Raw genomic sequence first — 14,189 nt, forward strand, 5'->3', positions numbered from 1 at the left:
TTTTAAGCAAGCTACTTAATATTCTTCTGCCTTACTCCTTTTCTCTGTAAAATAATAGTACCTATTACATAGTACAATTGTTAAAATTAAATTACTTACTATATAAAATGCATTTCTTAGATATGTTTGATGTATCTCCTGAAGTACTAAGAAGACGGTTTGATGTATAGTACTACTTAGTTTTCAATTTGCTTTTAGTATTATATTCCCCAAGGATATGGTAGTAGTTTACAACCTTTGCCTTCCAAATTTGTGTGTGTGTGTGGGGGGGGGTCAAATATTAGTTTTTTAAGAGTACCTAGCCTTGCTATATAGATCTGTAGAATTTGCTTTCACTGTATTTGATGTTATAATTTGTGGAGGGGAAGGGAAAAAACAAATCGTTTAAATAGGGTGGACCCATTGCAACAATGAGATGTACAAGTCATTATGTCGAAAACGAACTTTACAACTTTGGTGGGGGGGGGGGGGGGGAGGAGAGTTAGAGGGGCGGGGCAAGGATGGGATGGGAAGGGGAAACAAAGGAGGAGGCTGCAATGCTTGATAAGAAATGTACTCATTATCTTGTCCATGTAATTGTAACCCCTCTGTACAGTATTTTCACAATAAGAAAAAGAAATATAGCAAGAAAAAAAGAATTGTGAAACACGGAAAAGCATAAAATATTGATCAAATCATTCGCCTATTCCCTTATCTCCAGAAACCAGCAAATTTTAAAATATCCCTTGTATTGTCATTCTTCAGGCATTGCACAAACACTATTTTCTCTCATCTTCAAGAAAAGTCTGCAGAAGAGGTCATTGTATTATAATGTAAGGGATGAAGAAACTGAGTTCTGAGGAAATTAAGTCATTTGCTTCCGGGTTTATATTTAATAGTGGCTGAGCCTAGATTCAAACTTGAATTGTTGAATCCAGGGAACGTGTGATCGCCCAGTGCCAGTGACTGATGACCCAGACACAAACAGCTTCTAGAAATAAAGAGGGTGGCAGAAAGGAACTATAACGGACTTAGTTTACAGATTTTTTTTCCCCTAGGGTCTTGTGTATTTGTTCCGAAATGATATCATTTTGGGGGATTAGAAATTCAATTAAAATCGAAGTTTATTCATATTCTGCATCTAAAACCCTACCCCATCAACCACTACCTCCCCAGCTTCACAAGGAAGAACTCAATTCTTTATCCACATATGAAATAATACAATGACCTATTGCCTATAATCAGAGAGAAGCATATGTGCTTTTACCCTTTGTAGATATCTTAAATATGGTTCTAAAAGGACAGTTACCTTGTAATGAATACAGGTATATGCATTGAGGCATGCTTATAATTGCTGATGATAGGTAACAGTTGTCCTGTAAAACCATCCTACCAGCCACCTTAAATACATACTTTAAAAATTAATATGTACAGCTTAAGCATGGTGTAGTTCATTCCTGTAATCTAAGATCTTCAGGAAATAGAGACAGAGAAGAATACAGTCTGAGGCTAGCCTGGACAAAAAGTGAACAAACTCTCAGCTCAACAAACAAGCTAGGCATTGTAGTTCATATTTGTATGCCCACCTACATGGGTGGCATGGATACAAGTATCACCAGGAAAAAAGAAAATAATGTAAAGCAAAAAGGGCTGATAGCATAGCTCAATTCATAGAGCACTTGCCTAGCACATATAGGCCATGGTTTCAAACCCCAGTATCACAAAAAAAGAGAAAAAAAAAACTAAGAGAGAGAAATTAGAATGTTTATTGTGTAAATAACTTAGCATCTCCTTTGAAACATGTTTTTTTCCCTCTAATATCTAATATCTCCTATATAAACTGCTGCTTTCAGAAAATCTGAAATATAGAACAATCCTGCCCATCAAAAAGTACTTCCATCAGTCTTGGGGCAGTCAGTAAGATTACTACTTATTAAATGATACTTCTTGATTGTTTAGTGTTGATTTCTTAGCTTGAGTTTATTAGATTTAAAGTGTAATAGCTCAAAGGCCCTTTTTTTTTTTTTTTTTACTAGTTATGGGCTTGCTATCTATTTCTTCCTTTTGTAAAGTTTGTCTACTTTTGTTTGTTCAGTCTACTTCATTGTTTGCTCAGTGTATTTCATTATAATTCCTTTAGGAATAAGTTTCTTAAGTTGAGAGTACTTCATAATGTATCATACAAAAAAATCAAGTCATTGTCATTTTGATTTTTTGCAAATGGAATTTCTAGTCCTTTTCCATCTCCCACCAAACAGACTTTATAATAAGGTATTCTCTGAAGACAGATAATATCAACTCTCACTGTATATCAGGTACGTGACATTGAAGTATTATTGATTTTCCAATGGGATATGTTGGATAGAGCTGGAAATCTAAAATTAAAATGAGCCATTATCCTCAGGAAGAGAACTAAGCGAGTCCCCACAAAAAGTCTAATACTACACAAACGACTTTTACTAGGTTGGGGTGTGACTAGACATAAAGAAAAACACTCATAATTTGTACAGGCAATGGTTTTACTGGCTATGTAAGGAATGTGGTTGAATTGGTGAGATAAATAAACAAAATAGTTCTTACATGAGATTTTATGTAATGTGATGAAGGGCCGTATATTTTGAAAACAGATTATATCACCTTACTGATGAACCGTGTAGAGGTCTGAGAAACAAAAAGAGAAGATAATCAGTGGGTGAGTGTCAGGTGGTAAAAAAGTAAGACTGATGTAGCCTTGTAAACAGATCTGTAGACAGATCTCCCTTCCTACGGATAGAAAAGAATTGAATATTGTGGCATGTTTTAGATAGTTTCTGCTTATCACTTTGAAGATAGAGCTAAGTGCCACTGAGAAGCTAAGGAATGGCTTCTCCTCTCCCTGGATGAGAATGCCAGCAATCAGGTGGAGGAATGAGGTATTTATCTTATTGACATGATGGTACAAAAATTACTCTGACATGATAATGATAATGGCCCTGAAGATGGTGAAGAAGAAGTGTGAGTAGCAGTTACCCATTTGTGAGTCTATCAACGGTGTCAGGAAACGTGCTAAGAACTTTAGGTACAACAATATCCAGTGGGATAGTCCTGTTATTCCTTAAAGATAAGGAAACTGAAGCTGGCTTGCCTAAGGTCAAGACCTGGCAAATACTATGGCAGAGCTGGGTTTCAAACTTACACATGTCTAATTTCACAGCTCCTAATTGAAGTCCAAGGAATACTGGCTTTCTTTCTCTTACTTTACAAAGCACTGGACAAGGTCTGTTAGTGAGGATGGATTATACTTTGTAGAATCTGGATAATACCAGGTCCTTTTTTCTGTTTTCACAGTTGTGTGAATTATAACACAAGCACATTGATATGTGTATCACATAGATATGATGAGGACAGAACTAAAATAGTAAGTGTTAACAGCCTACTCATTGTACATGTAAGAGGACAGAAGAAAGGGCTTAATGGAGAATGGTTTAATGAGGGTCCCAGCATTTGCAGCCAGGAACTTCTCCACAGCACAGTAAGGACACCCAGCCAATGGGTGGAGAACCACCCATGTTCTGTGATAACCCACACAGGCTGGCATATGGTCACTTAGCAACTATCAATACATATTTTCAAGGATTCGCTATGTATTACCATTATTTTTAACCACCCCATGTTTGAGTATTGGACAAAACTGACGAGATTCTCCTCTCAGAGTTCAAGGGAAAATTCAGTTCATAATGACTTGGAAACCTATGTCAGCTGACTTTAAATAGTAAGAAGAAGAAGCAAATTAAATAGGCCCAGAGTGACAATATTTTAAGAAGGATGCATGTTACAGCAGATAAGGTAGGTCTCATTGCTGCAGTTATTCACTGGGCAAAATGTATCGAGTCCTTATTGATTCAGAACATAGTGGGGAAAGGGCTTAAATAACAAAGAGATCAATCAATAATCATTGTGTTGTATGGTAAGAAATATATAATAATTACAATGAATATTCATGGCATTGTGTTTTACATTATGGGTGTCCAACAATCTGTTGTGTGTCTAACAACAGACACTTTGCAGTGCCTTACTTGGGAAGAAGTTCATTTTATGCCAGCCTTCATGGGCTGAGGATTTCCCTTCCAGCTGCTTATCTCTGACCATCTTCTCCAGAACCTGAAGATGTAGTTTGCTTGTAGGGCCTCTCAACCGGGAAAGATTCACTTGTAGTGGTGGCCTAGGGGCTGTCTTCCCATGTGTTGTTTAGATCATTTCCCAAATGTATTGGGTCCTTTCACTACAGGTATTAGAAGCCTCACAGTCCCTCTTTATGACTAGTTTGATATCTGTCTTTTCAGAGGCCTGATGGGATATATCCCTCCCTTTTGTGTCCAGTTCAGTAGAACCTCTCTGAAAGCAGAGTTGAACATCTCCCTTGCCTTTCCCTCCCTTTCTCCTTTGAGCATGTTACTTCTAGAGGTTGTCAACTGAAGCTTCTGTAGCAGGCTGTGTTCATCAGGGGGCCTGCTCTCTTTGCTCTGGAGTGGAGTCCCTTTCTCACCAGGCTGATCTCCCTAGGTATTTGCTTAAGTGTCAGTGACTTTGATCCTTGATTCAATTAAGCAACTTTACATGTATGTTTGATGCAGCCAAAAGATTTCCAGACGAGTTTAATCAAATTCTGTCCAGCATGTTCCCTGGAAGATGGTCAGTACAAATCTGTACCTTTTCTTTCCAACCTTGATTTGAGGAAGGAGTCTTCCTTTCTAGCCAATGGAGTAGTCTTTTCAAGGAGTTGTAGAGAAATATCCAGATTGTCAGCAGAAGGTTAGACAGAGTCTTTTTTTTTTTAATGGATCGGTCGTGGGGCTTGAACTCTGGGCTTGGGCACTGTCCCTCAGCTCTTCAGCTCAAGGCGAGTGCTTCACCACTTGAGCCACAGCACCTCTTCCGGTTTTCTAGTGGTTTAGTGGAGATAAGAGTCTCACCGACTTTCCTATCTGGGCTGGCTTTGAACTGTGATCCTCAGATCTCAGCCTCCTGAGTAGCTAGGATTACAAGCATGAGCCACCGGTGCCTGGCGGGAAGACAGATTCTTTAACAATCTTTTTGAATGTTTTCCCCAATGAAGTTGTAATAGATGTTTTTTAAAAAAGTAGTCTTATCAATATAACTCTTGTTAAACTATGGATAAAATGAATATAAGTCAATTGTCTTTATCATAGATATATCTTTGTTATTTTAAGTGATTGTCTTATTTTTATCCTTAGTACTATTAATGGAAGTTCTATAGTTAAGGTATTTCTCTGTTTGTTAGGCTCATGATATTCATTTCTGTAGCTGGAGAAATTATCTGTCTTAATCAGATGCTCTTGAAATTCATCCCCAGGACATGCAAGATTTTAACAAAAGTTGACAAAATACAATTTCAACTTCTTTTTCTATCATCTTCCAGAAATGGTACTATTTGAACTGCTGAAATTTTGGATTCATCAACTCATGTCAGGTACTTTTCAGATTTGGGACTACAGCAGTAACCATAGTGTCACATGTGCAATTTCATTTCTTAGGAGATAGTCATTATAATGTACTCTTTGTTTCTTCTCTATCTTTGTATGGCAAATAAGATAACAATAAATTACACAAAACAAAAGATAACTCTATTGAATGGAACCCAAATTTCACCCCCAATAGTATTTTATACTGTTTTGAAACTGATTATTTTGGAAGTGGGATGTACAATTAAGTTAATAATATGTGAAAATAGACCAAAGCCCCATCTATTGATTAACAACTATTTTTTATTTTTGGGTCCAGTTGTGGGGTCTGAACTCTGGCACTGGGCACTGTCCCTCAGCTCTTCAGCTCAAGGCTAGTGCTCTACCTCTTGAGCCGCAACACCACTTCTGGCTTTTTTTTTGCTTATGTGGTGCTGAGGAATCGAACCCAGGGCCTCATGCATGCAAGGCAAGTGCTCTACCACTGAGCCACCTTCCCAGCCCACCAACTATTTTTTCAAAAGCTAAGATTCCTGTTATAGTTTCCAACAGAAGACATTCAGTTCTGTTACGTATTCCATCCACAACCTTTTCTTCACCACTTATTATGAGTCTGCAGCTGTAGAATATGCTGTGTCTTTGAAGAGTAAAGAATTTCCCTCACTACAGAATACAAGGATTTTCAACATTCCTTTCTGTACCTCACATTCAGAAATTATAATATTTGGAGTCTCACCCATACAGAAACTAAGAAAGGAATTTTTACTGGATTGAAAACCAGTTTGACCAAGTCATGATAATTGTTGACAAATGCATAACAATTCCATTGCTTTTATCTACTTTCAGCTCTTCATCCCTTCATAGTCTTTGTAAGATCTGCAATTCAGGCTAAAATTGAGGAACTATGTATGCTACAAATATGACTGCTTGTCTTTTAAATAAGCTTTTGACATCTGCACAGAAAATGCAGACATTTTACCCATAGAACTAGAGGAAGTTTTTCCATCTCTTTTCTTTAACTTATAAGATATTTCACTATATTTCTGATCTTTGATTAGGTTTGAAAAATGTATAGATGCCCAATTGTAAACTAATTAAATACCTAGATATTTTCTCCAAAGTATATTGAAAAAGTACCAGTGATGCTAAAAAATAGAGTAAAAATTTGTTATGTGAATTTCACTTGAATAAATTAGAAATAAAAAGAAAACAAGCCATAAATGGGATCCTACCTGATTTAACACAACCCATTAACTTTTTATTCAGGCTCTGTAAGATTTTGATATGCATGAAAACTATAGTATGCTAAAGAAACCATTGATATATATATAGGGCCCTTAGAATTTCTATTCAAAAAAACTTTTAATCAATCAAATTGATTCTGCTTTACTAAAGATGTTCTTTAAAAAGAATTGGTATATAAAATGACTTTTAACATACTTAGAAATCAGTCCTGTTAAATAGAAACTTTGAAGAATTACAATAGTACTATTTATAGCTGGCAGAAGTAGATACTGAGCCGTTTTTCCTTGCTTAGAAGGTTAAATAACTCAAAAAAGTTAAATACACTGAGGTGTCCCAGAAAAATGGGAGATTTTTTTTTTATTCTGAAGGTTAGGTATTCATGGAACTTATTATACCTTTTCCTTCCTTTGAGTGTGTGTGTGTGTGTGTGTGTGTGTGTGTGTGTGCAACGCTTAACATACATATTATATCTACTATGTTACTCCGGGTCCGTAATACAATAAAAATGGATCTGGAAGACAGATGTACTTGGAGAAGAAATCTGAGTTCAAATGGGTCACTGGCTTACTTACTCCATGGATATATAAGCAAGTTGCTTAATTTTATCACGGTTTTCGTTTTAGAAACTGAAAACATTGTGCTAAATGCACTGAGTGATTGAGTGATCTCTGGTTTCTCCAGGTTCAAATGTACTTTGTTTTATGTAAGCTTTCTATTTCCAGGTAGGAAAAGTTCTAAGTGGTCCAGTACCTTAAGGACTACACCTTTAGCAGCCAGTTTGGAGCAGTGTTATTTTTCTACTCTATTTTTCCTTTCTCAACAAAGTAGATTATATGCATTTCTATATAACTTCTATATGAAAATGGAAATAAGCAGGAGTAATAGAAAAGATGAATATGATCAGAGTCTATTATGGACATTTCAGATAGAAGTTTCAGTTGTATAGAAATGCATATAATCTACTTGGTTGAGAGAGAAAAGTACATTTGAACCAAGGCCACCTTTTTAAACAATTGATACACATTAATAACAAAAGAAACACTGTCTAGTTACACTAATACTGCAGAAAGTAAAATAAACTTTAAGCCATATTAATAGTATAATAGCATATAAAATTAAAAGTATAAAAGTGAGATACACCCAATCCAGCAATGTCTCACTTAAAATTTTTATATTCCTCTGCTTCCTTCTCCTCTCTTTCTTCCTTTCCATTTTCTCCTTCCTTTCTTCTTTCTATTCTGTCATTTCCCTCTTATTTAATGTATCTTTGCAGTGTGGATTGTTTTTTTCTCCAACCAGCTACTAATATCTCTAATCTCTTCTGGTATACAGGTTCAAACATGTAATCCAGTTACTTAGGAGATGGAGATCAGGAAATCATATTTGGAGTATTACTGCCACCCCTTGTGCCCCCCCCCCAAAAAAATTGTAAGACTGTTTTTGTGATGGTTGGTAGTGGTGGTTGGTAGTGGCATGGGCTCATCATTTCAATGACATGGGGGAAGCACAAAAAGGACAATCACTGTATTGGGCAATCTGAGAATTAGTGCAAGAGTGCTTATCTAGCAAGTTCAAGGCCCTCAATTCAAATCCCTATATTGGGGGAGGGGGAGGGAGAAAGACTAAACATCTTCAGAATCTCTAATGGTGCTAAGAGGTCAGCAGTTCCTCCAGAGCTAGCTGTATGTCTGTGAGGATACTGACAGTATCTCTTTGAATGTATCTACCTGTTTGGGTGCCTGTCTGTCTCTTATGGCATTGACCTCAATTCTCTTTCTCTCTCCTGACTCCATTCTTTCCTGGTTCTCTCTGTCTTGCCAACTCCTTCTTCCTTCTTCCTTCTTCGTTATTCTCTTTGATTGTTCAGTTGAGGCGGATCCCGCAATTTAGGGATGGGAGTCTAATCTGAATCTTTGTAGATAGTCATTTTAACACAGATGCTATGTACCAAAGTTGAAATCCTGCTCTTTGGAAAATCAAGGTGTGAGGAAGAGGGAGACAAAAAATAGGGTGGAATTGGGAAGAACTTTTGTCCACATAGTTTTTCTTCACATCCAATAGACCTTCAACTTTCTTATTCTAGTATAGTCCAGCTTTTAAAGAATTCTTGCCCCCATATACTGTGTCCTTAAAAAAGGAACAGGGAAGACTTTAAAACTGTAGCTTTGTTCACCTAGTAGATATTCTTTTATGCAATCTGTTTCCTCTGAAATAATCGGCTTGCTCACTTTTACAACGATCAGATTATGTATTAAAGAACTACTTGACGTTAGTACCCATGTGCAGATGCCCTATCATGTAAGACAGCGCCTCATTCAGAAAACTTAAGACTGAGTAAAATAACATCTTGGCTCTCTGCTCCATTCACAACTGTTAATTTTACAGGGTTATGATTCAATCTCTGATCAGAGAGTTCCTGGCAGGGACAGCTGCTCCTGTGCCCCAGATTGTGCTGTGTGCATCCCAGTAGGAGTCATCATGAGCAGCAGGATGGCAGGAAAGTGGTGGTGCAGCAGAGAGACAAGCAGTTGCAACATGGCACTGGGAGGAGGGAGCATGATGGGCCTCTCTCCTCGCTCATAATCACTCCTTTCTTCTTTGTAGGAATACACCGATGGCTAATTTTAGGAGGGGAAAGCCCTCTTGAATTTTACTGAAAAAAAAAATGCCAATTCTCCTCCTACTTTCACATGAATCTTATAGTAAAAAAAAAAAAATTATCTGTCCTTTAGTATGCTGATGGAGCTGAGCAATGACAGGTCTGTGTGCTTGTCCAAAGAATGTCAAATGAGACTAGCTAATGATTGGCAGGATCTGGGTCACTGGGGCAGAGCTGGTATGACAGGTGGAAAACATACTGTATGTTGGCTGCTGTAGTTTACTTTCAAAATTGGAATGAAGGCCAAGGTCAAGCTCAAAGCCAGACAGGGATCAGGCATAAGGCAATGCTCAGTACACACACACACACACACACACACACACACACACACACACACACACTCATTAATTTAATAATATTTTGGGGAAAGTTTTGAGGGAAAATACTGTTTTTTTCCACAATGTCTAGAACAAACAAGGCTCATAAATCAAGCACAAGCTAAAGGAAAGCTAAGGAAAAAATGGAGACTCTCAGTGGTTAGGAGGGCAGCATGGTGAGCAATGGAACTGTGTAGAATTTTGTGTACTTTTTATACATGTTTTCCCATGACTGTATCTTTTCTCCCCATCCTCTGATTTAATTTCCAAGTGGGGAAAAAAGATCATTTGTAGCACTTTTAAGCCTACAGATATCATTAAAAGCTAAAACTTTTGTGATGATAATACAAAACTAGTTTGAATTTTAAATTGCTTTGGGAATAAGAATTTGTGACAGTGAAATGTTTTATTATTTTGATGAAACACTTCTCAGTTTCAAAAAACTCTAATGACTATTTTCTGCATTCAAATTTTGAAAGTGGGGTGTCTATTACTGCCATTTGATCACACATTGGAGAAAGTTAGACATCATTTTGTGACTAGCATTCTGAATTGTCATAGTCTTTACAAAGCTCTCAGATTTATTCATGTTTTTGCATAAAATCTTGATAGGATTTGTTGTATATACCATTACCATACTTATAACTTGAAAATATTAATTTCTTAGTCAAGCTTGAAAATGTGTGTGTGAGGTAGACTCGCATAGTGAATTTTAGTTAATTAATTAGCTAATTAATTAATTAATTTTTATGGTCCCAGTACTGGGGCTTGACCTCAGGTCCTGGCCATTGTTCCTTAGGGTTTTTTTTTGGGGGGGGGGTGGGTTTGGTGGTACTAGAGTTTGTTTTTGGGTTTTTTTTTTTGGGTCCAGTCGTGGGGCCTGAACTTTGGGCCTGGGCACTGTCCCTCAGCTCTTCAGCTCAAGGCTAGCGCTCTACCACTTGAGCCACAGCGCTACTTCTGCCACTTTCTTTTTCTGCTTATGTGGTGCTGAGGAATCGAACGCCTCAGGCGTGCAAGGCAAGCGCTCTACCACTGAGCTACCTTCCCAGCCCCCCGGGGGTGGGTTTGAAGATGGTATCCTACCATTTGAGCCTCACTTCACCTCAACTTCTGGCTGTTTTTAGTTATTAATTGATAAGACTTTTATGCACTTTCCTGCCCTGGTTGGCTTCAACCCTCAGTCCTCAGATTTCTGCCTTCTAAGTAGCAAGGATTACAGGCATGACCAAAGGTGCCGGGCTTGCATAATGTTTTCAAAAAACATAAAATTTTACAAACTCTCTGAAATCCCTCAAACCCAAGTATTTTTCAGAACTCTTCGATTAAAACTTAGAGTGGGGCTGGGAAGGTGGCTCAGTGGTAGAGCGCATGCCTTGAATGCAAGAGGCCCTGGGTTCCATTCCTCAGCACCACATAAGCAGAAAAAGCCAGAAGTAGCGCTGTTGCTCAAGTGGTAGAGCACTAGCCTTGAGCTGAAGAGCTGAGGAACAGCGCCCAGGCCCAGAGTTCAAGCCCCACAATCAAAAAAAAAAAAAAAAAAAAAAAAAACTCAAAAAACAAAAAACAAAAAAACAGAGTGAATGTGATTTGAACTGTCATGACAAAGCTGGAAGTAAATGCTAATTGAAGTTTGGTAGTAGAGCAACCTTGAGCTGGGCAAAGTGGAAATACATAGAAAATAATGCCACAAATTCGGGAAGGACTTGAGAGGGTCCCACAGCCTTAACTTGAATTCCTAAAGCGCTGTGGAGCCCAAACTCCCAACTAGGGCGCCGGGTACATGACAAATTACATGGCTGTCCAATACGCAGCTCTGTCAAACAGCCCTTTGAGCTCTCCTTCTCTTGTCTTTTCCTCCACAAAGGTTGAAAAAAATGATGAGGACCAAAAGATTGAACAAGATGGCATCAAACCCGAAGACAAAGCTCATAAGGCCGCCACCAAAATCCAGGCTAGCTTCCGTGGACACATAACAAGGAAAAAGCTCAAAGGCGAGAAGAAGGGAGATGCTGCTGAGGCCGAAGCGAAGGAGAAGAAGGAAGACACCCCCGTGGCTGATGGCGTGGAGAAGAAAGAGGGAGAAGGCACAGCCACCACTGATGGGACCCCGGCCACCGGCTCCAAGCCCGATGACACCGGCAAGGCAGGAGACGCCGCTTCGGAGGAGAAGAAGGGAGAAGACACCTCCGACGCTGCTCCCGAGCAGGTGGCCCTGCAGGATGCTGCGCCCTCCGAGGAGAAGAAGGCTGGCTCTGCGGAGACAGAAAGTGCCACTAAAGCTTCCACTGACAACTCGCCGTCCTCCAAGGCCGAAGATGCCCCAGCCAAGGAGGAGCCAAAACAAGCCGATGTGCCTGCTGCTGCCACCACCCCTGCTGCAGAGGAAGCTGCCGCCAAGGCGACAGCCCAGCCTCCAACGGAGACTGCGGAAAGCAGCCAAGCCGAAGAGAAGCTAGGTGAGCGCCTCTGGTTGAGGGTGAGATCCGGGGAGTGAAGGGGTGTGTGGGGGGGAGGAGGCAGAGGTCCTGTCCTGAGGCAAAAAGGGAGACTAGACCCAGTCTAAACAGGGAGGGTCAGAACCATTCAGGAGGAGGGAGGAGGAGGAGGAAGAAGAGCAGGAGGAGTCTGGAAGCATGTTTACTGGAAATCTGCGGAATTCTCTATCTCCAAGACTGGGAGAGCACTCAGCAAAGTCTGGGTAGCAGGCAGCCAAAAAGATAGAGAGAGATGTATACCATGGTCTTTTAAAAATGTTTTTGCATGGGAAAGGTGATGTACAGAGGGGTTACAGTTACATAAGTCAGATACTGCATACATTTCTTCTTGAACAGTGTTACCCCCTCCCTCATTTCCTCCCATTTTTTTCCCCCTCCCAAACCTCCCAAAGTTGTACAGTTCATTGCCAACCTGGTATCTAGTGAGTATCACTGATGAATTGGTTCATTCTTTTTTTTTGGGGGGGGGGGGCGGGGAGTCCGGTCGTGGGGCCTGAACTCTGGGCCTGGGCGCTGTCCCTCAGCTCTTCAGCTCAAGGCTAGCGCTCTACCACTTGAGCCACAGCGCCACTTCCGGCTTTTTTCTTCTTGCTTATGTGGTGCTGAGGAATGGAACCCAGGGCCTCAGGCATGCAAAGCAAGTGCTCTACCACTGAGCCACCTTCCCAGCCCGAATTGGTTCATTCTTTGTCCCACCATTTCTGTCATCTCTGTGCTTCCCTTTCCCCTCCCCAAATCAGATAAACTTATAGAACTTAAAAACAGAAACAAAAGGGGAAAAACAGAAAGAAGAAGAAGAAGAAAAGAACCGCAAAACATAAAATTTAAAAAAAACCGCTTGTTTCCATTTTCTGGAGTTCATGTTGATAAGCATCCTTTTATATGATCATATGCACATAGCTACTGAGCCTTTGTGATTATAATGGTCAGTCTAGTCAAACTAGATAATCCTAGTTAGGAGACAATATTGTGGGTGCTGATAGACTTAGTTGACATTACATGTATTTTCTGGATGTGATTATTTGGTTTTGGAAAAACTTGGTAAAAATTGAGACAACTCTTTATTGATCCAGATTATTAATGTGTGAATTGACAGTCCAAATGGGTTTTTTTTTTTTAACCCATAATCTCAGAGCACCTTTTTCTCTCCCACAATGTTTCTGGGCATTCTACCGACCATCAACTGATGAGTCATGTGTGTTTGTGTGTGAATGCTCAGAAAATGCTAATAGTGATACTAATTGGGGTTAAACATAATTAACAAAATAAGTGTTGATGTTGCCAAACACAAAAGGAAACTTTCCAAATACATAAATTATCATTTTATTACTGAAGACACCACTACTCCCCTACATTCATAAATAATTGACAGTTGAGTACAAACAAGGTACTGGTTTCTCCAGTTTAGAGCTGTAACTTGAAAGTTGGAATGTCTTCACTATTGTTTCCAAACAGCTAATGCAGAATTAGAAAACATCCCCAGAGCAAAACAAGTCTACTAGATCATCACACTACACAATGATGAAATAGGCCAACTATCTCCAAAGTCTTTCTTTAGTCAAATATGACCCACAAACCCTTCTCTGTTGTCAGACTTTCCTTCACTGTAACAAATACTTGAGAAAAACAATATAAGAGAGGAAAGAATGCTTTGTTTGGAGCATGGTTTCAGAGGCTTGAGTCATTATTTCAAGAGTTGGTTGACTCCATTGATGTGTGTCTGTCTGTGGTGAGGAAGAATGTCATGGGGCCAAGAGTGGTATGACGGAGCAAGTTGCTTACTTCATGGGAATCAAAACAGATTGAGATAGAGGCAGGAGAGAAAGAGAGAGAGAGAGGATCAAGGTTAAGAAATATTCTTGAAAGACCCCCCTAGATCCACTTTCTCCAAGTAGTCCTATCTTCCAAAGTTATACCACAGTAGAACTTTATATTATATTAGTGTATTCAAATTTTGAATCAATCAGTGGGTTAAATCATTGATTAGCTCAATCCCTCCTGAACCTAACCATCTTTGAAAATGCCTTCC

The 14,189-nt window shown here is 39.3% G+C and overlaps 1 protein-coding gene across 1 annotated transcript in view; it reads left to right on the forward strand.

Moving 5' to 3' along the window:
* Gap43 (growth associated protein 43) overlaps positions 1 to 14,189 on the forward strand; it is a 97,452-nt gene that overhangs the window by 41,695 nt on the left and 41,568 nt on the right. Inside the window, exon 2 of the mRNA XM_042669594.1 lies at positions 11,530 to 12,121. Within this exon, the coding sequence (XP_042525528.1) occupies positions 11,530 to 12,121 (592 nt within the window). The remainder of the gene's footprint in view (positions 1 to 11,529; positions 12,122 to 14,189) is intronic.

This window comes from Dipodomys spectabilis, unplaced genomic scaffold (genome assembly GCF_019054845.1).
Source record: "Dipodomys spectabilis isolate Male_0828 unplaced genomic scaffold, ASM1905484v1 ptg000017l, whole genome shotgun sequence".
In the NCBI taxonomy this organism is placed as follows: Eukaryota; Metazoa; Chordata; class Mammalia; order Rodentia; family Heteromyidae; genus Dipodomys; species Dipodomys spectabilis.